This window comes from Stigmatopora argus, chromosome 5 (genome assembly GCF_051989625.1).
Source record: "Stigmatopora argus isolate UIUO_Sarg chromosome 5, RoL_Sarg_1.0, whole genome shotgun sequence".
In the NCBI taxonomy this organism is placed as follows: Eukaryota; Metazoa; Chordata; class Actinopteri; order Syngnathiformes; family Syngnathidae; genus Stigmatopora; species Stigmatopora argus.
The window spans coordinates 2,245,048-2,269,968 of NC_135391.1; the positions used below are offsets into that span (position 1 = coordinate 2,245,048).

The window sequence follows — 24,921 nt, forward strand, 5'->3', positions numbered from 1 at the left end:
AATGGCTGATTCAATAATTTTATTCATTTTAATGGCTTATCAAATATTTTTATTCATTTTAATGGCTTATCAAATAATTGTATTCATTTTAATGGCTTATCAAAGAATTTTAAGATCATTTTTGTATGTCTTCACACTTTTGGGACACTTTAATGAATTTTTAAGGGTTTAGTTGTGGGGACCGTGGAACGAATGAGAAAATTTACATATAAAGTACACCTCTACTTACGAAATTTTCAACTTACAAAAAGTTCTGGAACCAATTAATTTCGTAAGTAGAGGTACGACTGTATAAGTAATGAAGAGGAAAAAAATATATACATATCAAGTTGGAAACGGTTTCCAATAACGGCGTAAATTGGACTCAAAAACGAGCCCCTGGTTCCTCAACTCCAACGGCGGTCTCATTAGTCGATACTGTACAATTTCATACGCTAAAGCTCATAAAGTGCCGCATTCTATTACGACACTTTTGGGGGGGAACGGCACTAAACATGAGCGCCTTCTGAAGCAAAATGCTAACATTTCAAAGTAGACGCGACTCTCTTTAAGTTCAGGTCGGTCTTCCCTTGCTGATTGACAGGTGTTCGCGCCTCCAAAGGTTAGTGGGAGTTTCTTAGAGTTTGTTTGAAAGCACACCATGTCAATCAAAATGAGTGACAAACATACACACTCACACCTCCACACAGAAAATATATTCGTGAAAAATGCTAGGACAGGAATTCAATCCACTCCAAAAATGTAAGCAGACATGCATGAAAACTATTTTAGTCATTTAAAAAAAATCATATAGCAATCAAAATGCATTTAAGTTGTATTTAATACAATATTGTTATAAAATTAATACAGAATAATTATGCAATGTATCTATTTCTGGAACTTCACTCTGTTTTAATCAATCCAATAACTAGAAAAATGAAATTTTGTTACATTTTGATGACTCAATGCATAAGGAATTAAATCAATTTTAATATATCAGATAACTATCATACATGATGCAATATTTTGAGTATATACAAATGATCAAGTAACAGTTGATATGAAATAATTTGCTTAAACATATATTGTATTAAATTAATGATCAATTTATTTTTTGACAATGAATGCCTTAAATTGAACAAAAAAACTAAAGAAAATAGAAAAAAAACAGACATTTATCAAATTAAAACAATCTTTACTCATTTATTTTGGACAATGATATTGTATGTACTGTGAGATAATTATTATAAATATTTTTCCACTTTTCCAACATGCAGAAGGAAGGACAACATTTACAAGACATGTCAAGAAAATTCTTCCCCCCCAGCGTTATTACAAATATTCAACATAAAAGTACAACAAATGTCAGACATTTGCACAAAAATGACTCCATGGAATGAAATGAATTTGTCCGTTTAGAATCCTATTTCAAAAAATTTGACAAATATTTACAGACGTATAATTATGTTCATGTTAGCTGAGTTCGTTCGTGGTTCATGGAACCAAATTACTAAAGTTACATTCCCTTTCATTTATCTGATCGGTAGGAAAAAGGAAAAAAAAAGTTAAAACCTTTCTGTACACAATGCAAAATATTGGATATTGAAGTATTTATATCACAGATTATTCCAGATTGTATTTTTGACATTAGTTGTCCCACAATGGCACTTTTGGGCTTTTTCCCCGCCAGAAAAATGTCCTATTTTTTATCAATCTTAAGAAAAATAGATTACAAAGTTAAACATGTATTGTTTGTTTACACTATTCCTGCAGGAATGCAAGATATCCCAATACTTTTGTCTAAAAATGTTTTTTTTCTCAATAATTTGTCTTTCTGGTCTATTACGATATTCTGAAAAATGTCCCAAAACTTTTGTTTTTCCGATCCAATGAAGAACGGAACAACGGTGTCCCATAACTTTTGTCCGTTTGGCCTGAGAATTTGGCGGCGGATTTCAAAACCAAAGTGCGAATGCTAATGCTAACGCAAAGAGTTGCCATCTTTGTTAGTAACCGTTCGCTGTTTTAATGATTGAAAATGTGTCCTGTTTTGGCTCAGAAATTCTGCAATTCCGGAATGTTCTTGTAGAGATCCAGAGAATCGGGGTTGGAGAAAGCCCCCCGCTGGGATACTTCGCGGCCCGCCAGAACTTGCTTGACCGCCACTTCCACCTTCTTTCCGCTCAGCGTGTACTAGACAGGAAGTGTGGCGGGTTTGGTCATCATTTGGATGGAAAATGGGGTCAAATGGGTCAAAATGGACGTGGGCCGGACCATTTTAGATCTAATATCTAGATTTTTTTTTAGATTTTTCTAAATTGGATTAAAATAACTGGATCAAAAGCCCTAAATAGTCCATTTTTATAGATCTAAAACAATGTTTATTTGAGCTTTTGTCTTTTAATCATGTTTTTTATAAGTGGAAAACAGAAAATATTTGTATATTTATTTTTAGATTTTACCAAATGCTTTTTGAACTAAAAACACAAAAGAAAAAAATGGATGAAAAAATGGCAGTGATTGATTTTAAAAACGGGAAAATCAGGAAATGTAACGTCAAGTTGTTGTCAAGTTGGTGGATAATTTTGACCTCGTTTTTGTTCAATTCGATTATATTTAAATCGAAAATTCACTTTTTTTGGGCCAAAAATAAAATCTTGTGTTTGAAGTGTGGGCAACGTTCCAATGGCTCATTTTAATATAATCGGAACATTAAAAAAATAATAATAATAATAATAATATGACTTACCGGAATGTCTGCCGTCTCCAAGAAGAGGGCGGGCACGTGGCGGGCGGACAGCGCTTTCCGAATGGCCGCCTTGAGACGGGTCGCCAGCTCGGTGCCGAAGGCCTTCCCGGGCGCCATCTTGAGGAAGAGGATCACCCTCTCCTCGCCGTCCGAGTTGTACTGAGGGACGCAGAGGCTGTCCGACACTTCTTCAAAGGCCTCCACTGCCATAAACACGACAATTTGTCATTTATTATTTTTAAATATGAATTTCATTTGTTCAGAGTTGAATTTTGGTGCTCACCAATGTTGTAGATCTCCGAACTGCCGAAGCGGACACCGTTTGGGTTCAACGTTCCGTCGCTGCATGGCAAAAGACAACAAACCAAAATCACAAACTAAACAAATAACTGACAAAAATAATGTCAAGGAAAACCAGCATTCATTGTACATGTCAATAAAGTTACAGGATTTAAATGCATGTCACTTTTTCTGTCTTGTCTGATTATTCATTTATCCATATTTGTATTATTTTGTCCATTTTGATTCAAATATCATTTGGGAAGCATTTTGGCATTCTAATCATGCACATTTTTTTTCATCTATATTCAATTGTTTACTACTTTTTGCTTTATTTCCCAAATTGTACTACTTGCTTTTTCATCTATTATTTAAATATTTCATCCTTCTTTACGACTACATCTTATCTTAAATGTGAATTAAAAAAAAAAAAATTCTACTCGTATTTTCCAATATTAATGTGCAACACAATATCATTTGCAGTCATTTTTTTCTTGCCTGTTTCTAAATACTACATTTCCCCCCAAAGTTTCCTTCAATTTAATGTCAGCAAGTTACTTTTTATGATCTTGACAAGCATAATTAACAGTGGGATGGCGACAGAGTTTACCGACCTCCTACCGAGCATGACGACCCCGCCCGTCTTGGGATTGATTTTGCAGTAGTCGCCGTGGGCCCAGACACCTAGCAAAAAAAAAAAAAAAAAAAATACAGCAAATAAAAACAAGGACACGTCATACAGTAAATGAGCCAAATCACATTTTTGGAAAAATGCTTTCTTTCACATTCTGGAATTTTGTGCTGAAATCAGTCATTGCAATTTTTAAATAATCCAACCTCGCATAAATGGCTCATAAATTCAGATTTAGGAAAAAATGAAATGTTGACTAATTTGGCCACTAAACAAAAAAAAAAATTAAAAAGAAAAAACCAAAAACCAAAAAAACAAAAAAAAAAAAAAAAAAAAAAAATATATATATATATATATATATATATATATATATATATATATATAAATAAATAAACACACAGGCAATGTCATTGTGTATATAATAGGAATACATGTTTTTTGCCTGATAGCTTACTATCAAATGCAATTATATTAGCTATATTTGTCGACTATGTTTAAATTTTGTCCCTACTTTGATTTGTCTCAGTTCCTTAATGTTTTTTCAATAGCGATCTAAATATTCAAAATGTTTATCCTTTTCTAACCCAATATCAGTGTTAATTTTTTTTATATGGAACATTTGCGTTTTCTTTGAATATTTGCACTGTTCTCAAAATACAATCAGCGATCAAATAATCCCTGCCGGTTTTCCCAGTCCAAACAAAGTAACTCAATGGCAGCCAATAAATTAATACTCAAAAAAAAAAAAAAAGAAAACACGATCCTTTTTTTGTTTTTTTTTAACCGATTCCGATCGTCAGAAAATGACACGTTCAGGTCCGACTTGGATTCGGGACGTGCGTCTGTCTCTTTAAGGACTTTCCAAAAATGGAAAGCGAGAATTTCACTCTAAAGTCTGCCAATAAGAGCGTCCTACTGACCTGGGAATGTAGAGAAGTAAGCTTTGTGGTACTTGCTGCCATTGTCATCGTTCCAGAAATGCGTGGGCTGGCACGGGATGGCTTTCAAACACACCAGCTCGCCACTTTCTCCCCAAACGGGCTTACCTGCATACACAAACGTGCACATTTACACATCCACAAAGACACTTGGCGGTTTATATTCCACACTTTGCTCTCCCTCAAGGCGGTGTTAAAGTGCTTTAGCGAGCTCTTTCCTGACAAAAAGCCTCTTTAAATGATCCAGCGGTCAGCAGGGGGACAGCAATCAATGAGGAAGAAAAAGTAGGAAAGACTTAAAAGCTAAGTAGAAACTCTATTAAAAAAATGGCTTCTGTTTTGGGTTTTTTTTTTAACCATGAGAATGTTCCACCTAATTACTCTTGGATTAAAAGGAGAGCATGTTTGCACTGTTACGGGAGCTCTTTGCCCAAGGTGGGCTAACTTTGCTGGGTTTCTGAACCATTAACCTTTGCCAAACTCCGCCCCAAAAACGACCACTGGCCAATCATTCGAAGCTGTTAATGCTTAATGTTTATATTTTGGATATTACGTCCGTATTGCTCCAAAATAAATCACTAAGATTCTCCCACTTCACTGTCAAATACTAGCAATGTTCTGTAGATTGCTATGCCAGTTTTTACCAAACTACTAAATACGCGTTTTTTTATGAAAACTAGAAAAAAAAAAAATACAAAAAAAGACTTTTTTTATGGATGGGGAAAAAATTTGGAAAGTTTTTTTGGGCTCGCCATTTTAACGAAGGAGACGATTCATTTTGAAACGCGATGTCATGTTCTAAACACAAAATTTTCCACTTTAATATTGAAGATAATTAAAAAAATATTTTGTTTCCTTTTGAAATGAAAAACAAATGATTAAAAGACATTTTCGCTTGCAAAGAAAAAAAATCTAATAAATATTGTTTTAGATCTATTAAAAAAACTGACTATAGAGGGCAAGGATGTCAAACTCGGGTTGGTTCGCGGGCCGCATTAACGTCAACTCGATTTTATGTGGGCCGGACCATTTTAGATATAATATTTAGATTTTTTTTTATTTTTAATTTTTAAATTGGATTATAAGAACTGGATCAAAAGCCCTAAATATTCAGTTTTTTATAGATATAAAACTGTTTATTAGAATTTTTTTCTTAGTAAGGGAAAACATCTAATAATCATTTGTTTTTCATTTCAAATGGAAACAAATTTTCTTTTAATTCTATTCAATATTAAAGTGGAAAACCGAAAATATTTTTAAATATTTATTTTTAGATTTTACAAAATCCTTTTTGACCTAAAAACACAAAAAAATGGATAAAAAATTGCAATTATTGATTTAAAAAGGGGAAAACCAGGAAATATAATATACATCTATACTCTTCATTTGAATTTGATCCTAAAACAGAAAGTTGGCACTCATGATTTACTTTCTCGGGCCGCACAAAATGATGCGGCGGGCCAGATTTGGCCCCCGGGCCGCCACTTTGACACATATGATATAGGGTTTTTGTTCCATTTCTTTTAACCCAAATTATTTTTTTAAATATCGAAATATTAGATCTAAAAATGGTCCAGCCCACATGAAATCGAGTTGACGAACCAACCCCGCATTTGCCACCTTACGTCCTTTGCTTTGCAGTACCTTCAAAGTTCCACGCTTCCACCGCCATGCCCAGATTTCTGGTCTGGATCTCCCCCCGGTACACTGGAACTGTTGGATTCTGACCCATGAAACATGACACGATGTCTGTGCCTCCTACGTAAACACAAAAAAAGGAAATGATTAATTAATTAACTCAAACTATGGTCACAAATGTAATGTTAAAGTGAATCTAGCTTTTCAAAACTCTCCTCAATGCGTTTGATTGAAAAAAAAAGTCCAATTGCAGATTTCCCATGAATTTCCTGGGGGTGAATTTTCCTCATTACGGACCTGACTGCCATTTTTTGCGTGACTAAGCAAAAAAAAATGTTGAGGGTTTTAAAAGCTTTGCAAGACATCTTGGAAAATGGCCAACTTCAGCCAAGATGGGAACGTACTGGTTCTTTTCGGCTGTGGCTTCTTGATTTTTTTGTGGTCTACCGACGGAAGTCATTCCCAACTAATTTCCCGCTGCTGAGTGAAACTGCCTTCGGGGCTGATTTTCTTTTTTTTCTTCTTTTTTCCCCCCATTTACCTTTTTGTACTTTGCAATAATGCAGTGTTGCCGACGCCTGGCATTCATCTCCTTTCTTGCCATTGTTCGACATCTACCTGGCATGCGTGGCAGCCGGCGTCATCCATCTTGTTTGCTGCTCTCTGCCCTTCTATCTCTTTTTCTTCTTCTCATCAATCCCTGGGCCTCACTTTTATGATATTGGGATCTGGTAGCGAGCTTTAATGAGATCCCGTGGGGACCGACCGGGGGAAACTTCTGATTAAACGCGCCAGCTCACGAGTGGGAAGATGCGCAATTATTTCATTATTGAGCTGACTTATATGGGCGGGCACCCAAAGGGTATTTTTGGGCACTGTTGCTTTCGTACACAGGTGAAAGTACACGTCGGCCAATCCCATGCGCACATTGTACTTATCTCAACAACAAATAAGATTTAGATAGCGTTAATTGTCATTGGTGTAAGAAAACTTTTGAAATCCTCCGAAAAAATATATATACCGTATTTTCTCGCATATAAGCCGCCGTGTGCGGTCGTTTGGTCGCCGGTCTTTTGGTCGCCGTCTTTTGGTCGCCGGACTTTTGGTCGCCGGACTTTTGGTCGCCGGACTTTTGGTCGCCGGACTTTTGGTCGCCGGACTTTTGGTCGCCGGACTTTTGGTCGCCGGACTTTTGGTCGCCGGACTTTTGGTCGCCGGACTTTTGGTCGCCGGACTTTTGGTCGCCGGACTTTTGGTCGCCGGACTTTTGGTCGCCGGACTTTTGGTCGCCGGACTTTTGGTCGCCGGACTTTTGGTCGCCGGACTTTTGGTCGCCGGACTTTTGGTCGCCGGACTTTTGGTCGCCGGACTTTTGGTCGCCGGACTTTTGGTCGCCGGACTTTTGGTCGCCGGACTTTTGGTCGCCGGACTTTTGGTCGCCGGACTTTTGGTCGCCGGACTTTTGGTCGCCGGACTTTTGGTCGCCGGACTTTTGCGCATATAAGCCGTACCCTTGAGTTTGTTTTGCCTGATCCCTGAACGCACCCCAAATATTACAAAAGCTTTATAGCGGATTAGGCAATTTTCAGTATTTTAACAATCATGAATGAATTTGAGGATGAAAAGCCAGATTTTTAGTGTGTGTAAAACCTCTTCTAGATACGACATAGAACAAAATAAGCAGAGGGACTTGAAGCTTGGACATATGGCCAGTCAGACCATTTCAAATTGGGATGAGGGAAGCCAGCCGCTTAAGTGTTAAAATCCCCCATTGATAAGCCACGGGAGTCTCGCATCACCCGCTCAAGTCATTTTTTTTCTCCCTCTCTTACGCACACGCACACACAAACGGATGAAGTGAGAGGTTTGTGTTGGCAGAGTGAAATGGGCAAAGGGGTCCCGTCGCATATGGCACGGTGACCACCGGTTGGCCGCATATGCTAGGATAAATCCTGACATACGCACACGTGCGGTCACGGCCCGGGGAGGTCAAGTTTAGGTGGGCCCACAGCCAATGGCGTTGAAGCCTGCCGTTGCCCTTGACGACGGGAGAAAAAAGCAAACGGGGTGCGGCCCGCTATTGAAATGGATGAAAATGAACATTTAAAGAGGGAATAAGTTTTGATTTCTGATCAATAAACTAGAAAAATTCAAAGTTGCGACCGTAAAAAGTGGCCACTTCTATCTAAAATGGCAATTCTTTTTAGATATATTTATATATATATATTACATACCTGTCAACCTCGGGTAATTTTTGGGGGGAAAAATCCAAGTGTCAAATTGATTGTCAAGATGACTGTGAATATAATATACTTTTGGTCGTAGGGAAAATCTATTTATGGATGTGTAAAGGCCTTTTTACAGTCCGTCTTTTCATGCTTTCTCCATTGAATGTGTGCAAATGTGTGTGTGCGTGAAGTGTCAGTCAGTAAATGTTAAACGTTTCAGAGCTACGCGGCGAGACGGATAGTATTCTCCCACCCTGTCAACACAACAATGAGCTGAAAGGCTTGTGTGGTAAAATGTGTACTTCTTTACATTTCTTTCATATACAGTAATCCCTCGAATATCGCGGTTAATGTGGACCAGACATGGCCGCGATAATCGAAAAACCGCCAAGTAGGGTCACCCCTATTAAAAAAATATATATATTCATTTTTCTTCAGTGCTGAGTCCTAGTAGCAAGAGTAGCTTCTGATTATGAGTTTCAGGGTGGATTTTCATATTTTTACGAACTTTAAAAAATGTTTAAAAAATTAAAAAATAGCGGAAGACAGGGGAGTTGCTTCCGCATGCGAGTTTCAGTGTGGATTTTCATTTTTTATGAACTTACAAAAAAAATTAAACATTATTATTTTTTAAATGTAAAGATTTTTTTAAAAATTCCCCAGAAAGATCTGCTGTGTCGGGAGACCGTGAGAGTTGAACCGCGAAATGGTGAGGGATTACTGTATTATGGGTGACAAGCCTCTTTGTGAAATCTCTACTCATAAGGAGAATTAATAATCACCAGATATGGAGCCCAGCAACACGTCGCTTTTGATGCAGCGGTACACGTAGTCGTAGCTTTGGGGCTTGAGAGGAGAGCCGGTGGACAGGATCGTGTGCAGGGACTGGAGGTTGTGGCTTTCAGCTTGAGAAAAAACAATTCAACAAAAATTATATTAAAAAAGGGGAAAATTCCAAGTCAAATTGGATTACACATCTCTCCCCGTCAATGGCAGTTATGACCCAATAAGAGATTTAATGACTATTACTGTCAATGCAAATGGAAACAAAATAATATAAATATTTTCCAATGTATACTTTTAGTTATACTACTGGAAAAAATACAGTTTTCTACATTTACAGCCGGCCAATGAGCCAGTACAGAAAAAAAATCCAACAATTTAATAGCGAAATATTTTTTTAAACACAATTCGGATCCTCAGTTTAACAAATGAAAGGATTTCCAAGCCTTGGTATTCTTTCATTTTCGTGAAAAGGTTTGAACGATAACATCGTTTATCGCACAACGTATAAATTACAGAAAAAAATGGCAAAATGATCCCATGAAAATGCCGTTTTGACAACGCGTACGTTTTTGGTTTCATCACACTAGCATCTCAAAAGTCAAAGCAAAAATAAACAGACAACTCATATTTCGACAAACGATCGGCCGCCAGACTCCCAAAAACACAACGAGTCAAACTCCACCACAGACACGACAGTTGACAGTCGTCCGCGGAGAACGCCGCCAGTAAATTTGCGCCGGAACAACGAGAGCAGATGGACGCGATAAGGATGATGATGACGACCGAAGCCGACTGCTAATGTCCTTTCGGCCGTTTAACCGGCGAGCGCAACAGTTTGCCGCGCTTGCCACTAAATCACGGGCATAAAAGGGCCCGTTACGCTTATTCGTACCAGTCGCCGGGAGCGCCGGCTAATTGCTTTTAGTGTTGCGGCTCTCCGGAGACGGCAAAAACGGGCCCACGCTCGTAATCCGAGCGGTGTCGGTGCTTATTAGCCGCCCCGCTAATCTTACGACCCGATTCCCCTCGCAAAACCCGGCGCGCCGGCCGTCACGTTGCCCTTGTTTTGGCCAGGTGAAAAAAATAAAAATAAAACTGGGAACAAATTGGCGACGTAAATTGCCGGGGTTGTCACGATTCGCCGTTGCCTGTTAACGCGGGTGTTTGGAGTTGCGGTTGATTAAAAGAGTTATTGGAGATTTTCCGTTTTGGGTGTGTGGGAAATCGTACATAGCGTGTCGGGATATTTTGCATAGACGTTAGCATAGCATAGCGTGCGGCCAATCAGAAGGGGCGTATGAATGAGAAGAAAATCAGATAGTAGCTGTGCCAAGTGTTTTTTTTTTGTTTTGTTTATAATAATACAACAATTAAATACACTACCGTATTTTCCATACTATAAAGCGCAACTAAAAGACGTCAGCTTATTGAAAATATGCCTTAAAATCCGATTCGCCTTATATATGGATTCATTTTTATCATTGTATGAAATGAGGTCCTGGGTTCAAATCTATGTCGATCCACCTGTGTGGAGTTTGCATGTTCTGGCCCTGGCCTGCGTGGATTTTCTCTGGGTACTCCGGTTTCCTCCCACATTCCAAAAACATGCGTGGTAGGCTGATTGGACACTCTAAATTGGCCCTGGGTATGAGTGTAAGCGTGAATGGTTGTCTCTTTGTGCCCTGCGATTGGCTGGCCACCGTCTCTGGCCCGAAGTCAGCTGGGATTGGCTCCAGCACCCCCCCGTGACCCTAGCGAGGTTAAAGCGGATCAGAAAATGAATGAAGGAGTGAAAATTCCCTTTAGTACAGCTCCATCTAGTTGATGTACAACACAACTACTACTACCACTACCACTACTACCACCACTACCCCTACTACCACCACTACCACTACTACCACCACTACCACTACTACTACTACCACTACCACCACTATTACTACCACCACTATTACTACCACTACCACCACTATTACTACTACCACTACCACCACTATTACTACTACCACTACCACCACTATTACTACTACCACTACTACTACCACTACCACCACCACCACTATTACTACTACCACTACTACTACTACTACCGCGTCTTATAATATATATATGAAATCAATTTTAAGATGGGCCCTTCATTTAAGGTGCGTCTTAGAGTTCGGAAAATACGGCAATATATTTAATGCACAAAGATGCTGACGTTATATCTCGCAAAAAATACTTTAGACATTGACAAGTAGAACGCCATTAGACCCGCCCCCATTTTAGGAGGCTTCACATGGGTTGGGAGTTAGGGAAGTTTCTTCCCAAGCTGCCCCAGCGGAGGGGCCCTTTCCTTGGGCTGACATTTGGACTGGACACCTGGAGGCACGGCGAGGGGTAGCAAGCTTTCCTACTGCGGAGTTCTTTCCGAGTTTGTGTGTGTGTATGTTTGTTTCTTACCTGGTTTGAGGTTTCTCTCCTGCAACACCGACAGCCATTTTGCTCCGGTGCCGAAGATGCTGATGCTGAATAAGCAGAGGAGACGGAAAATATTCATTTTCAGTAAGCTAGGTCATCTCAAGCCATCATTAGTACCAAAAAATGAGCGTTCAATGTGAGCATTCACACTTTCAATGGTTGGCAAGTCGAAGAATCATCAATTGCAGAAATTCTCAAAAGTTAGTTTAAGATAAACCTCGAAACATGGCACGTAGATGAAGAAAATATGATTTTTTCCACCTTAGCTCGGTGCTATCGGGCTTCTGAATCACAAAAAGGTGAACTTGGCGTAATCTATCAAATGAGCAAATGAGCTGGTAAAAGCGAACATTAAATTTGCTGATATTTCGTTCATTCAAAGTCTTTTCACTTTGATCGCGACATTTCAGACCGAAAAAAAAGAATCTCAAGTCTTTCTTTATATCGCTTAAGATTTGTATCCATTTCCAGAAGGCTTATCTTAAGCTTCAAACAGCACAATCATGCTAGATTATTCTTTTAATGCTTTTAAAAGTTCAGGGTGGAAAGTTGTCACCTTTATCATGCTCAGAGGCGCCCGTTCATTCATAGACGTCAAAATACATTTTGTTAAGCATTTTATCTGTTTATCTTTTCTCTATTTTCAAATAAATGACCGCATTGTCTTGATTTAGGGGTTTCGTCTTTTTCACCTTGTAGTTTCGTGCATGTCAAGTCTAATTTATGCGCATATAAGCCGTACCCTCGATTCAGTCATCTTTTTTAGCAACAAATACGGCCTATCTTGCCAAATAAATTGAATTGAATTGAATTATGCGAGAAAATAGTGAATTGTTATGATTGAAATGCTAAGAAAATTTCAAGTAGCTACGCAAAACGGGCATTTGGTGCGGATTTTCTTTCCTTGGGAAGGAGTTTGCTTTTAAAAAAACCTCTAGAAACAATCTAAAAATGCTCAAATCCATTTACAAATACAATATATCAGTCTCTCAACACATTCCTACGCTTCAAAAACTGACAAGCCTGGTCAAAAATACTATTTTCTCTGAACTTTTTGCGCCCCCAACCGTCCCCAGAGAAACGCCATCTCCACGATGTCACTTCAGCTCCCAAGTCCCGACTAACACGCGTGCTGCGGTCAGCAAAATCGCGCCGATTAAAAGCCATACGCCGCAAATGGCACGTTGCCGTCAGCAAAAGAACCTTACCGTCTTTTTGACGTTGATAGGAAACGTGTTACGTTTTAAATGGAGGAGAAAAAAAATGCTAACTAATATGCTCCTTTCGCATCGCACCGGAAATTTGCCGTTCTGGATTTATTGGATCTGGTGTGAAGATAGTGAGCGACCTGTTCGAAGAAAGTGGCCGTCGCGTTAATTGATTAAGGCACAGGTGTCAAAGTGGCGGCCCGGGGGCCAAATCTGGCCCGCCGCATCATTTTGTGTGGCCCAGGAAAGTCAATCATGAGTGCCAACTTTCTATTTTAGGATCAAATTCAAATGATGATAGATGTACATTACATTTCCTGATTTTCCCCTTTTTAAAATCAATCATTGCAATATTTTCAATCCAATTGTTTTCTTTTGTGTTTTTAGTTCAAAAAGTATTTTGTAAAATCTAAAAATAAATATAAATATTTTCCGTTTTCCACTTAAAAAAATATTTTGTTTCCATTTGTAATAAAAAACATGATTAAAAGACATTTTCCAATACTAAGAAGAAAAAGCTCAAATAAACAATTGCTTTGGATCTATAAAAACAGACTATTTAGGGCATTTAATCCAGTTCTTTTAATCAATTTATTTAAAAAAATCTCAATAATATATCTAAAAATGGTCCGGGCCACGTGAAATGGAGTTGACGTTAATGCGACCCACGAACCAACCTGAGTCTGACACCCTTGGATTTAGGCAATCACGGAAATTTAAGGAGGCGGTGTGTACTTTTTGGGCAAAAAAACAACTAAAAAATGACCCCATGCCGCCATGACACCGAGACGGACAGGAGCTTTTAAAGAGGAAGAAAGTTTTTTTTTTAACCAATTACGGTGCAGACACATTTCCCACATCGCAGTTCTGCAATCAGGGTCGGGTGAAGCCCTCTGGGAGAGACTGACAAGAACATTTTTTTCAAGCCTCGTCCTGCCAAGAGAGGTTGGAGCCTTTAATTGGGGCTAAATCTGTCAGAGTCTTAAACTCATAGTGAGTCCTCTCGCCTTTTGATTTGGATTTCCACTGCTCCGCTCGCCTTATTACATCCCATAATTGACATTTACGGTGACTGGAAGTTTCTTTCTGAACGCGCGTGGATGGCAATCTCTTAGAGAGAATCTTTGGAATTTACAGTAGCGCAATCAGGGCGGGATTTTGTCACACACGAAAAACAACGGGATTCTGTGCATTTTTCAAGAAACTTTTTCATGATTCCAAGTTCAACATTTTCCATGAAACGGCTTTTTGGGGGGACTTTTTTTTAGACAAACCCACCCAATTTCACGTCGCCGAGTAAAACCGTCTTTTAGCGGCTGAACGTTGAAAATAATTCCGCCAGGATCGACGGAGGCAATTTAAAGGAGTCGCTCGGACCAAACGTAGCAATTTTCCCCAGGATGAACACGACTGGGAAAAAAAAATGGACGGTTAATCCAGCACGCCCGAACAGATTGCGTTGACTTTTACGGTATTTCACTTTGTGATGTAATTGTGGGCGACCCGCGCCCTTTGACCCCATCAACGGCTCGGATGAAAATGGATTGATGTGAACCCACGGAGTCAATCCCATCACGCTGTGTCCACACTCTTGTTTGCTTCCCCTGAGGGATGGACACGTCTCTCTTTTTTACGGGGTCGACATTAGCGGTTACCATAGCGATGGAGGAGACATTACGCAAGAGCGAGCGGCGTAATCTTTGGCTTTTTTTCCGGTTTTGTTTGCTTTCCGCCAAAGTCGATGGCTCCCGATTGGGCCAATTTTTTGTTTTCTCTTCGTCTATCTACCCCAGACGCTTCAGTGAACGCGTCCCGGTCACGCCTCGTTTCGTTGTTAAACAACTCCGCCAAGCGCGGTCACGCAGCTCGAGTTAGGGAAAAAGTGCACGTACTTTGTAACAGAATAGAGGACTGTATTTACCGTATTGGCCCAAATATAGGACGACCCCCTTTTTCAAGACTCAAGTTTGAAAAAAGACCAAATTCCATTTTTATACAGAAAATAATCTTAATAAATTATCTGAAAAAAGTGATTATAACATTATATTCGAGGGAAAAATCAAGTTACTTTGCTTCATGCAAAAAACATCTATCAAAATGGAACGTTTAAATATGTAAACAAAAATGCAATATTTGTTCATGAATTAGCAAGACACACAATCCCTTCTGTGCAATAACAATGTGCAATATCTCAGATTTTATCTTGCCCGGACGTGATTTTTTATATCTTTATATTACTCATTTATGTTTTTACAGGGAAAACGCACGTTGTGGAGTAGCACTACCAATTTCGTTATACGAAGCTGTATATAATGACAATAAAGGCTTTTGATTTATTTAATTGATTGGTTTGTCATTAGAAAATGAACCAATCTACCTCAATAAAACAACAAAATTGCAATAACTGCATTAACGATCAAAGTGTTCAGCATTCGCTTTAAAGATCCTCTAGTGTTGTGAATGACTAAATGGCGCCAGATATCTTTAAAGTGAATGCTTTACTCCACATGTGTCAAAGTGGCGGCTCGGAGGGCCAAATCTGGCCCGCCGCATCATTTTGTGTGGCCCGGGAAAGTAAATGCTGAGTGGCGACTTTCTGTTTTAGGATCAAATTAAAATGAAGAGTATAGATGTATATTAAATGTCCTGATTTTCCCCCTTTTAAATAGATAATTGTAATTTTTTAATCCATTTTTTTCTGTTTTGAGTTCAAAAATCATTTTGTAAAATCTAAAAATATAGAAAAAAAGCTATAATATACATTGTTTTAGAGCTATAAAAAACTGAATATTCAAGGCTTTTAATCCAGTTCTTTTAATCCATCTATTAAAAAAATCTACATATTATATCTAAAATGGTCCGGCCCACATGAAATCGAGTTGACGTTAACACGGCCCGCGAACCAACCCGAGTCTGACACCCTTGCTTTACTCTTTCTAGACCTCGAATGTCAGACGAAGACAATTTTTCAGTCTTATTTCGATGAAATAAAAAACGTCTTATGGTCGGGCCAATATTGACTAAATCAGTGGTGTCGCTCACCCCAGCGTTTCGGTCAGGTTCCACAGGACATCGGGGGTCGGCATGAGGGGCGATCCGTCGTACAGGACCACCGAAGCGCCGACGGCCAGAGAAGACACCAGCCAGTTCCACATCATCCAGCCCGTCTGAAAGCGCCACGACCGGACGTTCGGTTAAGAAAAGTCAAAACAACACAGTGAGACGGTGCCGCGTGGTCGTCGTGGCAACCTACGGTGGTGTAGTAAATGATGACATCGCTGCTGCTCATGTTGCCGTGGAGAATGTGTTCTTTGAGGTGTTGGATGAGGGTCCCCTAAACACACACAGAAATCAAATTAGAATTCTAACCTACACACACACATACACAAATTAAATTAGAATTCAGAACCACTGTTAAGGGTTTTAAATGACAAGAAATAATTGGGGTTTCCAACTTGCATTAAGCTGTCAAAGTAAGGTTTTAAAGGGTTTGAAGTTGGTCTTCCCTTTTCATTTATGCTCAGTCGTAGTCTAAAAAGTCGAGGAGGGGTGTGTAAACAACGGCCGACGGGCGGTCCACCGCCCATTTTTATTGGCCCACAGCAAATATTGAAAGCATCATTACATATAGCCCACAAAAGAATCTTAAATTCAGCCTACATTGTGTTGCATTTCTCATCTTTAACACAGGATTAAAACTAGATTATTTCCAAACAATGTGGAAAATTTTGTTTGACATCAATACATTAAAAAAACTGATTAAAATATATGTTAGTTTTAGGGATTTTATTGAATTGGTTTTTTTTTGAGGGGCGGGGTCACTGGAAAATTTCTTACAGTAGTGTAAATATATATATATATATATATATATATATATATATATATATATATATATATATATATATATATATATATATATATATATATATATATATATATATATATATCAGTACTGTCAACCATTGAAATTATTAACCACAATTAATCACATGTAGTTGATAGTTAACTTCTAATTAAACGTTTTTATGTGTTAAAAATTATGATTTATTTTACAATATCCATAGGATTATGCTGAGATAAGACGTCCAATCCAATTTGAGTAAGGGACCGCCTCCCGGTCCAAATGTATTGTACAACTATTACCGTCAATGTCAACCAAAGAGTTAATACTTAAACATATATTTTAAAAACTTGATTTATTTGAATGTGGCCCATGGAGAAAAAAAATGATTTTTTTTTTAATGGGAGGGGCTTAATTGAACTTCAAATAATTGCAAGGGATTCTAATTATGCATAGCTTTTAAAAGTAGAGGTTTAAAACAAAGTTAGAGCTTTAAATTGTTTCAAAACAGAATTATCTTTAAAATGAGGAAGGTTAAGAAGTAGAACGGGTTGAATTTGGAATTAGTCGGGATTTTCAGAACTAATAGTGATTCAAACAAGGCTTTCCTAAATTCATTGATTTGCCGCTCCTTGCCTTTTTCTTCACGCACGTTTGTCAGCACACTCATTTGGCACTTTTCTCGCCGCTTTTTATCATTAACAGAAAAATCCAAAATTGTAGAGAGCAACTTTTTCCTTCACCGTCACCATTGGGCGTCGACGTGGCCGCATCCCCCCGCGCACCCCCTACGTGTTTCATAGGCGTCCTCCTCCTCCTCCCCCGTGTCGGGCGTCGTCTTTTTATCCTGACAGTTATTACCGCCGGGACACGGGCCGGGAAAACGTAAGCGCAGCGGCGTAATTGGCAAAATGTTTTCACGATAGCGTTACGGTCCAATTACGGGGCGCGTTGAGTCGTCGGGAGTGCGACGGACAGAAATTGATGGAGCGCGTGAGAGGGAAGGCTGTTAAGGGCGTCTGTGGGTGGGTGGGTGTGTATGTTTGCGTGTGTGTGTGTGTGTTCTGAGAAAATCAAAGCAAAGGAAGTTTATGACAAATCTCTGTCACAAATCACTGTTTTTAAAGGTTTTTAAAATGTAATTTCAGTTTTAAATCAGTGGCAGCCATTGACGGGGATAGATGTCTAACCCCATTTGATTGACTTTTTGGCAAAGGTGAGCCTTTCAAACTTGATTTTCTTTTAAAGTAGGCCTAAATGTTATAAAATGAATTTATTTGTATGGCTTTGCAAGTCCTTCGCGCGTTGAAATTTGATATTCTTGCTGATGGAACTCTGCTGCCATCTGCTGTTAGATCAGGAAGAGACAGGCATATGCCCACAACATTTAATTGTATAAAACGCAATGGCTGCTTAATGTTGGATAATGAACCATTTTAAGGTTATTCGTTAACTGATTGGCTGCCATTGACGGCAGGGGACCAAAGAACCGATAAGACTGTGGATAAGAAATTGAGCAAAGTGCAATAGTTCGGACACACATTTTTGTTTTACAATGCCCGTGTGGAGAAAAAAAGGGCAGGGGGAGGACCCCCAGGGGCCGTACGTATGATGAGTGGAGATTTTGTAAGGCATTTAGTGAGAATGTGTGCAATTACCCCTGCTGAGTGGACCATACACTTGGGTGCTCCCGTGGTTCCCGAAGAGTACATGATGAGGAGCGGGTGGTTAAATGGCAGCTGCTCGAACTCCAGCTGAGGAAGTTGATCGCCGTCACCGCGACCGGACGCCAGGAAATCGTCGATGAACACGCTAAATGGAACAAGAGACAGTCAAGCTTCTTTGCCGGCCTCAACGGTTCAAATTGATTGCATATGTTTTTCCCATATTTTTTCCTTTTTTTTTTATCATTTCAAACTGGGTATGCCGTAGAACAACTTTTGTACGGGATTATTTTAAGTATGGCATTTTCACGACTATAAGGCGCACAGAAAAGTCTTACATTTTCTCCAAAATAGACAGGGCGCCTTATAATCCAGTGCGCTTTATATATGGACCAATACTAAAATTGTTATCACGATAAAATAAAATAAATCAGTGGATAAGGTACACCATCCTCTACAGCTCGCAAAACTACGGCAAGCAGCCCCCGCTCGACTCTACTATTTTCCCTGTAGATAAAGCACTGCGCAGTGACTGCTGGGATATGTAGTTCTTTTGTCAATACACCCAATGGATTGTGGCCTGTATACATCGACATCAACACAGCTTTACGAAGCATGGAAAGCAGCGTTGGAAACGTTACGCTAGCTACTAGCTAGCTACTATTTGCGAATGGATTGTGGCCGCCTGGACGAACGTATAAAACTCAGCGTTTTCGATGACTCATTTGGATAATTGTTCAATTCGGACACCGAAAATGAGGACTTTGATGGATTTGTGGGTGATGATGACGTGAGTATATTGTAGAATGGCTAAATAAAATACAACCCAACTCAGTTTTGCTTCCGTTGCCTTTTTAAAAACGTGTTTTAGCGTGTCCATATGTTTAAGCTGGTGTATGTTTTGCCATGCCTGGCTGCGTCTATAAAAACGGTGCGTCCTTTGTGTGTGTCAAATACAGAAATAGCACTCGTTACTGACACTGCGGCTAAAAATACGATGCACCATATAGTCGTGAAAATAAGGTGTTTTTTGTAAAACCGATCTGGCTTTACCCATTTTGGCTCTAAACCGGATCGTATTGGTCACTGGGAGCAGACAAAAACGTTATTGTCGACTGCTAATATTGTCATGCATTATGCATGATTAAAGGACCCGCCCTTTTCACTATATAAATATATAGTGCGTCAGCAAGCAATGTACCCAGACAGTCAAGCTGTCAGCGTCATACAGTGACATCAATAGAATCTTGAATTTAGTGCATACTAATTGGGCAGACATTTTCAGACTTTTAAGTGTGCCCTATGTGCGTAAATATGTGCCATTGTTGTACGTTATTTTATCGCTTAATAAGGTGGTGGAGATATAATGGCAAACGGTGTATTTGCGCGAAAGGAAATGAGCGAGTGTGCTAAAATTGACATTGGACCAGTGCACCTGTGGGGAAGGGTACCTGTTGGGGATCTTGGAGAGGTCAACGTCTTGTTTTTTGCGAGCGTAAGGGATCACCACCACCTTCTGGAGATCGGGAAGACCTACGGAGAGACGCACGCGATGAAGAACATGACTAAAAAGGGCTTCAACGCGGTGTTGCTGCGTTAACACACCTTTGACCACACAGGTGAGCTTCTCCACGTGGTCGTGAGTTTTGCCGTTGTACACCACGGCGGCAACGGACAGGAGCAATTTGGGCTGGATTTGCGAGAACCGGTCCAGAACACCCTGAAGGCACACAACAAAGACACATAAGAGGTGGAAAATAGTCAAAGAGGGTTTAATGCCAAGGTTAGGCTTTCAAACGAGACATTTGATTTGAAAACTGGCACTCAAGTGAGATGACTCATTTTCTCTGCTATATAAACTTATACATGTCTAAATCCAGATTGTGTGGTTTTACAGTAATCCCTTGAATATCGCAGCTTCAACTTTCACGGATTCACTACATGGCATATTTTTTCTGGAAAAAAAGTTCATATAAATGTGAAAAGCCACACTGAAACTCACAAACGGAAGCCACGCCCCCGTTTTAGTAATTCAATTTTTAAATATATACATTATATTTAGATATTAATACATTACAGTCTTTTGACATGCTGTAATATTTAATAAATATACACTGATATTGTACTTGTATTTCTGTATAGGCATGAAAATATGTATTGTGTTAGTTATACTGGGGGTGATCCTACTTCGCGTTTTTTTTATCGTGGCCATGTCTGGTCTACATTAACCGCGATATTCGAGGGATTACTGTACTTGTTTAGAGTACCGTATTCTCCGGACTATAGGTCACGTTTTTTATATAATTTGGTTGGGCTTGTGGTTTATACTGAGGAAAATGTTTTTCCCCTTTCACTGTGCGTTTTTTTGGCTCGAGCGACTTACATATATGCACATATTGATCATATTTCTACACGTAAAAAAAAACGTACATTAACTCCAAAATCAACGGACGTGGAGCTCCAAATGGCGCCAATGCTTGCCGCTGCTAACATGGCTTCCACTGCATGGATTCCGTTGGGCAGGTAGCCTACACACACAAACACACAAACACACACATGCATAATTGCACGGTCAAATCAACCCGACAGAAGCTGCTTATCTGATAACATTTATCTTGGTGAGTTTAAGAGCACTTGTTGTAATGGTGACCTATTTTAAAAGACGCTTCCGGAGTGTTACGACGATGTGAGCAACGCCCGATGAAAATGCTGCCATCCGGGTGTGTAGACATAAATGATTTACTGACACGATTAATAGCATTAGTGGCCCCATGTGACGGCGCCGGCGTTTTAGCTCATCAGGTAAGTGCAAGTCTCTTCAATAATAGGACGGACGAGGACATCGCGGACTTAATGGGGAGCTTTTCTCTCCCTACATGCTAACAGTTTATCAAGATATTTTTTCAAAATATGGATTTTTTTTTTTTTTAAAAGACCTGTCATAGTGTTATAGAATAGCGTTTGAAGGTTAAATTTGAAGATAGAGTTAGGGTATGCACTGAAATACATAATCTACTATTCAAAATATTTGTGTATTTATATATTTTTTTTAATAACATGAATTCTTAACGCTTAGATTACAATAATAAAAATGTTCATGTGATCTGGTACTGCCATTTTAAAAAAGCACAACATAATAAATTATGTTAAATACAAAAGTAATCTTTTAATTTAACTCACCATATATTAAAAGAATCATGGACATTTATTGTAAACAACCTGCAGAAAAGTCAACTCTAACTTTTCTGCTTTTTGCTCCTTTGTACTTCATTTTCACTAATTGTATAATTCCGTTTGTAAATATATAAGACTGTAGCCGAGGGCTAATTTAATTTAACCTGCTAGCTTCATTTTCGCTACCCAAAAATACTTTTCGTTACAATCAGTTTGAATCACCTTTACAGTTTTAGGATGTCGACGTCGACAAAATGCATTGTGTCTTTCTTTGTGCATTTTTTGTGTGTGTTAGCATTAGCATTCTAGAAAACTCACCCACAACTCTGTCACCCGTCTGGACACCCATCTTCCTCATGGCCGCGGCGAACAACGCCACGTCGCGCCTCAGCTCCCGAAAAGTGACTTTCACAATCTCCTCATTCGCCTCGGCTGAAAAAAAAACATGTTTTTTGGTCAATCCTCACTGGATGGAGTTTGTATTGGGCTCCAGCACCCCCCGCGACCCTTGTGAGGATAAGCACTTCCGAAAATAAATGAATGCTTTGTGTTCAAGATGATTTAGTTCAAATAAGCACATATGCCGATACATAAAATATATATATTTTGTTCAGTTGACTATTTTGCATGTTTGATGCAAGTGCATGTCAGAAAATCATAAAAGTCATTAGTTTTATGACTGTGGCAGTACGGACAAACCTATGGAAAGGCGCATTATCGGCGGCGAGTAATCAAAGCCAATGGATGGAAGCATAATTATATTAGGGCTCCACAGAAGAGGACACTCGTGCTAGCTAACACAAATACACACAGACACACTAATGTACACACTCAGGCCTATTCATTGGCCAGCCGAGTAATGTAATAAAGGGGACAAGCATTGATCGTGTCCGCCTAAAAGCTCTCCTGGTAGAAAAGATCAAATCACAGGACCATGAGATCAACTAAAAATAAAACAATGATTGAAAATTAACAGTAAGGTAGTGTGTAAAAATTTGGTTCATATGAAAGTGTTTAAATTGAAAATGACGTTAAAATTTAAAAAAAATATGTATGCTACAATTTACATGAATCTTGAAGCCAAGAAACATTTTTGAGTGTGGTTTTTTTTTGCTATTTGTGACTGGGAATACTTTTTGATTTCATTACTTTTGTAGATTTGTATTAATCTTAAAATTATTCAATACTGTAGTATAATGTTGATGTTCTTTTTAATCCATCATCTGATCAAATTAAGACTTAGAAAATTAACAATTTTATTCAGCCATATACGGATGTCCTTATTTGATCGGAAATTTTAAATAAAAAAACATGTTTCTTGTAAAAAATAATAATAATAAATGTTGCTAGGCATCAAGATACCACAAGATGTTTAATTTTACTTCAAATATGCACCGCACTACAAATCCTAAAGAATACTAGTACAAATCAAATACCTACTGTCACTAAGAATCAAAAACTTTGTCTATAAATGATATATAAAGGAAATTTCCAATATTAGGACCTCCATTTTAAATGTTTTTCACCACGTGTGCAGTGTCTACTCACTCGCCGCATAAAGAGCAACTTTATCCTGCTCGGCGTGTTTGAGCAAGTTCTCAGCGTAGTTCAGGCGAGCCCCCGAAAACCACTCGGGAACGTCCGAAATACACTTGGACAAGTCCACCACCTGGAATGCAAACAAGCACACACATGATCGGCCAAAAAACATGCAAATATAGATAGACACAAGGTACAAAAGAACACGGATGTACGCACAAAACACACACGGAGATGTGCATCTCATGTCACACACTATTACTATTTACTTATTTAGGTTGTATAAATATATTTCATCAAAGGGCAATGGGAGGGAAGCTTTAATAGCTTTAATCTCATTTATGTATTTGTCCAAGCGTCTGGATTTTCACACTTTTATCAATTTACACCAAAAAAAGTCATTAAAAACAATGTCCACAGAAAAAAGTGTGATGTCGTGAAGCCGCGATATTTGAGGGATTACTGTATACATATTGCTGCATTCTATTTACTGACCTGGTAGTAGGGTTTGGAGCTGACCACGTCGCAGAAGCTCCAAACTTGTGACCAGAAGTCGGCATAGCAATCCACGGACCACTGGTACAAGTCCCCATAATTGGCTGCCGTTAAAAGACAAATATCAGGGGTGAAATGGCAAATAATCTCAGCGTTATTCACCATTTAAAAAGGTATTTTCGTTGTAGCTTTTCACTGTCAAAGCTAACTAGGTTAGCATCATTTTTCTGTACAAGCATAATTAAATGAAACTTGGATGCCCATCCGACCAAGTGGTTAGCACGACAGCCTCACAGTCCAGGGGTCGTGGGTTCGATTCCAGGTCGGTCCTTACTGTGTGGAGTTTTGCATGTTCAACCTGGGCTTGCGCGGTTTTTCTCCGGGTACTCCGGTTTCCTCCCACGTCCCCAAAACATTCAGGGTAGCCTATTTGAAAACTCGAAATTCCGCCCTAACATGAATGGTTGTCCTATGTCTCGTTGTACCCTGCGATTGGCTGGCTGTTGACCCCTGCCTGGTGCTGCCCTACGATTGGCTGCACCCTCCGCGACTCTTGTGAGAATAAGCGGTCCATAAAAGGAATAAATGAAACTCTTCACATCACTTCCATGAAGTGCAGCTGTAAATACAATAAACGACGAATACTACAATTTAACCGAGGAACCGATTTATTTTTTGGGGAGGTATAAATTAAAGTTATAAAGCCCTATTTACCCTATTAAAGGAATCTTTGTTTCATTTTTTAGCGAGGGTGGAAAAACCCGTTTTTTGTGTGTGTTGACACTGGCTGGCCTTGGCGGAGTAACAAGGAGTTCACTTGTCCTGCTTGGTCCGAACCAATAATCCCACAATGGTGAAGAAGGCTCAACTAAGACACTAAGATAAATTAAAGCCAATTAAAGACACCGATCGCCCGACCCAGACGGATTGACCGAGGGAGCGAGTTGAGTGACCGAGCGATACTAACCCAGATTGAGCCCATGCTCCCGGTTCACCTGCCGCCTGAATTGGTCCATTCGCGTGTCCTTCTTGGAGTTCGGGTACCAAAGCACCTTGTTATCCGCCTCCATTATCGTGTCGCTTTTGTCTTTGTACATGTTGGCGTCCAGGCACGTCACGCCTCTGGATCCCGTCAGTTGGACTGAATGCTACAAGCTAAGCTAACAAGCAGCTGGTGGGTTTGTTGGCTCGCCGTCACTGACTAACTCCGCTGTTCGCCTGGAAGATAATCAGACTAGACCCGAGTGGTGACGTCACCGCAAAGGGTGCGTTCAAGAGCGAGTTGTGTTTTTGATTAACGATCCAGTCTTCC

At 39.4% G+C, this 24,921-nt stretch overlaps 1 protein-coding gene across 1 annotated transcript; it reads right to left on the bottom strand.

Moving 5' to 3' along the window:
- Positions 1-1,571: 1,571 nt before the first annotated feature.
- Positions 1,572-24,844, bottom strand: aacs (acetoacetyl-CoA synthetase). The gene is made up of 18 exons (XM_077601491.1): positions 24,577-24,844; positions 23,610-23,713; positions 23,124-23,244; positions 21,894-22,007; positions 20,832-20,929; positions 20,007-20,121; positions 19,853-19,934; positions 18,396-18,549; positions 16,150-16,230; positions 15,939-16,063; positions 11,671-11,735; positions 9,225-9,347; positions 6,221-6,334; positions 4,559-4,684; positions 3,622-3,691; positions 3,012-3,070; positions 2,729-2,931; positions 1,572-2,172 (listed from the first exon to the last, which is right to left on the bottom strand). The coding sequence occupies exons 1-18, from the start codon at positions 24,704-24,706 to the stop codon at positions 2,035-2,037; spliced, it is 2,022 nt and encodes a 673-aa protein (XP_077457617.1). The 5' UTR covers positions 24,707-24,844; the 3' UTR covers positions 1,572-2,034.
- Positions 24,845-24,921: the final 77 nt, after the last annotated feature.